This window comes from Pezoporus occidentalis, unplaced genomic scaffold (genome assembly GCF_034315485.1).
Source record: "Pezoporus occidentalis ecotype Australia unplaced genomic scaffold, CSIRO_AGI_Poc_V1 ctg632, whole genome shotgun sequence".
Classification (NCBI taxonomy): Eukaryota; Metazoa; Chordata; class Aves; order Psittaciformes; family Psittacidae; genus Pezoporus; species Pezoporus occidentalis.
This window is the reverse complement of record NW_026915979.1, coordinates 148-4,075: the sequence shown is the minus strand read 5'-3', so window position 1 is coordinate 4,075 and position 3,928 is coordinate 148. Positions and strand designations below refer to the sequence as shown.

Genomic DNA, 3,928 nt, shown 5'->3' with positions numbered 1-3,928 from the left:
ATGAGGCAATGGGGGTTATGGGGGCTATGGGGCAATGGGGGCTATGGGGCAATGGGGGCTATGGGGGTTATGAGGCAATGGGGGCTATGGGGCAATGGGGGCTATGGGGCAATGGGGGTTATGGGGGCAATGGGGGTAATGGGGCAATGGGGGTAATGGGGGTAAGGGGATAATGGGGTTAATGGGGCAATGGGGGTAATGGGGTAATGGGGGCTATGGGGTAATGGGGGCTATGGGGCAATGGGGGCTATGGGGCAATGGGGGCAATGGGGGCTATGGGGCAATGGGGGGCTATGGGGTAATGGGGGGCTATGGGGCAATGGGGGGCTATGGGGGGCTATGGGGTAATGGGGGCTATGGGGCAATGGGGGCTATGGGGCCATGGGGGTCACCCCATTGCCTCCTCCTTGTGCTTCCCCCTCGTGCCCACCGGGGGGCTCCCCTCGGGGGGCTCCTCCATCGCCTCCTTCTTCCTCTTCTTCTTCTTCTTCCTCCGGGTCTGGGGGGGCTCCGGGGGGGTCCCGAAGCTGCGGGTGATGGAGAGGACCCCGCGGAGGGGGGGGGCGCAGCCCAAGGAGCCGCTTGGGGCCATGGGGGACAGGAGGAGGAGACCCCCGGCCCCCCCCGGCGCCCCCCGCGCCCCATAGACGCAATGGGCGCCGTCGTCCTCAGCAGCGCCCCCGTGCGGCAGGGGCTGGAGCTGCACGGAGTGGTCCAGGGGCACGGAGCATCCCTCCAGGCTGGGGGGGGGCCAGGATGGGGGGGGGGGAAATGGCGCTGCTGCACCCCCACATAGCGCTGACACCGCCACCAGGCACCCCAATGCTCTGTGCCCCCCCATGCACCCCCAATGCTCCCTGTGCCCCCCAATGCTCTCTGCCCCCCCCATGCCCCCAATGCTCTGTGCCCCCCCAGTGCTATGTGCCCCTTGCGCCCCCAATGCTCTGTGCCCCCCAATGCTCTGTGCCCCCCGTGCCCCCCAATGCACCCGCAATGCTCTCTGTGCCCCCCATGCCCCCCAATGCTCTGTGCCCCCCAATGCTCTCTGTGCCCCCCCATGCACCACAATGCTCTGTGCCCCCCGTGCCCCCCAATGCTCTGTGCCCCCCCATGCCCCCCAATGCTCTGTGCCCCCCAATGCTCTCTGTGCCCCCCCATGCGCCACAATGCTCTGTGCCCCCCGTGCCCCCCAATGCTGTCTGTGCCCCCCATGCCCCCCAATGCTCTGTGCCCCCCAATGCTCTCTGTGCCCCCCCATGCACCACAATGCTCTGTGCCCCCCTATGCACCCCCAATGCTCTGTGCCCCCCAATGCTCTGTGCCCCCCCATGCACCCCCAGTGCTCTGTGCCCCCCCAAATGCTCTGTGCCCCCCAATGCTCTGTGCCCCCCCATGCACCCCAATGCTCTGTGCCCCCCCCCGCAACCCCACTGCGGCGTGCCCCCCCAATGCTGTGTGCCCCCCATGTCCCCCAATGCTCTGTGCCCCCCCAATGCTGTGTGCCCCCCATGCCCCCCAATGCTCTGTGCCCCCCCAATGCTCTGTGCCCCCCCATGCTCACCAACGCTCTGTGCCCCCCCATGCACCCGCAATGCTCTGTGCCCCCCATGCCCCCTCAATGCTCTGTGCCCCCCCCATGCCCGCAATGCTCTGTGCCCCCCCAATGCTCTGTGCCCCCCATGCACCCCAATGCTGTGTGCCCCCCATGCCCCCCAATGCTCTGTGCCCCCCATGCACCCCCAATGCTCTCTGTGCCCCCCTCATGTCCCCCAATGCTCTGTGCCCCCCCATGCCCCCAATGCTCCGTGCCCCCCAATGCTCTCTGTGCCCCCCCCATGCCCCCCAGTGCTCTGTGCCCACCCATGCCCCCCAATGCTCCGTGCCCCCCAATGCTCTCTGTGCCCCCCCCATGCCCCCCAGTGCTCTGTGCCCCCCATGCACCACAATGCTCTGTGCCCCCCATGCCCCCCAATGCTCTGTGCCCCCCATGCACCACAATGCTTTGTGCCCCCCATGCACCCCAATGCTCTGTGCCCCCCATACCCCCCAATGCTCTGTGCCCCCCGTGCCCCCCAATGCTCTGTGCCCCCCGTGCCCCCCAATGCTCTGTGCCCCTCCAATGCTCTGTGCCCCCCCATGGACCCCAATGCTCTGTGCCCCCACAATGCTCTGTGCCCCCCCCCATGCCCCCCAATGCTCTGTCTGCCCCGCATGCACCCCCAATGCTCTGTGCCCATGCACCCCCAATGCTCTCTGTGCCCCCCTCATGCCCCCCAATGCTCTGTTTGCCCCCCCATGCCCCCAATGCTCCCTGTGCCCCCCAATGCTCTCTGTGCCCCCCATGCACCCCAATGCTCTGTGCCCCACCTGACCCCTAAATGCTCTGTGCCCCCCCCATGCCCCCCCCGTGCCCCCCAATGCTCTGTGCCCCCCATACCCCCCAATGCTCTGTGCCCCCATGCACCCCAATGCTCTGTGCCCCCCCATGCACCCCCAATGCTGTGTGCCCCCCCAATGCTGTGTGCCCCCCATGCCCCCCAATGCTCTGTGCCCCCCCAATGCTCTGTGCCCCCCCAATGCTCTGTGCCCCCCCATGCACCCCAGTGCTCTGTGCCCCCCTCATGCCCCCCAATGCTCTGTGCCCCCCCATGCATCCCCAATGCTCTCTGTGCCCCCCATGCCCCCAATGCTCTGTGCCCCCCATGCACCCCCAATGCTCTGTGCCCCCCATGCACCCCCAATGCTCCGTGCCCCCTCATGCCCCCCAGTGCTCTCTGTGCCCCCCATGCCCCCCAATGTTCTGTGCCCCCCATGTCCCCCCGTGCCCCCAATGCTCCCTGTGCCCCCCAATGCTCTGTGCCCCCCCCATGCCCCCCAATGCTCCGTGTCCCCCCCATGCAACCCCAATGCTCTGTGCCCCCCCAATGCTCTGTGCCCTCCCAATGCTGTGCCCCCCCAATGCCCCCCAATGCTCTGTGTCCCCCCCAATGCTCTCTGCCCCCCCATGCACCCCAATGCTCTCTGCCCCCCCATGCCCCCCAATGCTCTCTGCCCCCCAATGCCCCCCAATGCTCTGTGCCCCCCAATGCCCCCCAATGCTCTCTGTGCCCCCCATGCCCTGTGTGTGCCCCCCCCGCTCTGACCTCTCCGGGTGGAAGTCGGGGGGGGCCCGGATCAGCCACAGCTCGGGGGCGGCCCCGGCCAAGGAGGGGCCCGGGGGGGGCGCGGCCTCGAACTCGGGGGGGCACTGGAACCGCACCGGGCCTGGGGGGACGGGGGGGCACTTAGGGCATGGGCACTTGGGCCCCCCATATCCTCCTGTGCCCCCCCCCCCGTCCCTATGGGCCCCCCCATATCCCCTGTACCCCCCCATGTCCCTATGGAGCCCCCCATATCCCCTGTGCCCCCCCCATGTCCCTATGCCCCCCCCCATGTCCCTGTGCCCCCCCCAATGGTCCCTGTGCCCCCCCCAATGGTCCCTGTGCCCCCCCATGTCCCTGTGCCCCCCCATGTCCCTGTGCCCCCCATGTCCCCCCCATGTCCCCCCACATCTCCCCATGCCCCCCCCATGTCCCTGTGCCCCCCCCCATGGTCCCTGTGCCCCCCCCATGTCCCTGTGCCCCCATGTCCCTGCACCCCCCATGTCCCTGTGCCCCCCCCATGTCCCTGTGCCCCCCCCCATGGTCCTTGTGCCTCCCCCACGGTCCCTGTGCCCCCTCACCCGCACCCCATGGTCCCTGTGCCCCCCCCATGTCCCCTGTGCCCCCCCATGGTCCCCTGTGCCCCCCCATATCCCCTGTGCCCCCCCCATGTCCCTATGGACCCCCCCATATCCCCTGTGCCCCCCCACATGCCCCCCCCATCTGTGCCCCCCATGTCCCTGTGCCCCCCCCCCATGTCCCTGTGCCCCCCATGTCCCTGTGCCCCC

General features: G+C 68.7%; 1 protein-coding gene across 1 annotated transcript; it reads right to left on the bottom strand.

The window, feature by feature from the left end:
- Positions 1-343: 343 nt before the first annotated feature.
- On the bottom strand, positions 344-3,264 carry POLR1G (RNA polymerase I subunit G; the record flags this gene model as incomplete). Its single annotated transcript, XM_062640227.1, has 2 exons — positions 344-740; positions 3,144-3,264. Coding segments are annotated over 2 exons (473 nt in total), but the record flags the coding sequence as incomplete, so codon positions are not given.
- Between the last annotated feature and the right edge of the window lie 664 nt (positions 3,265-3,928).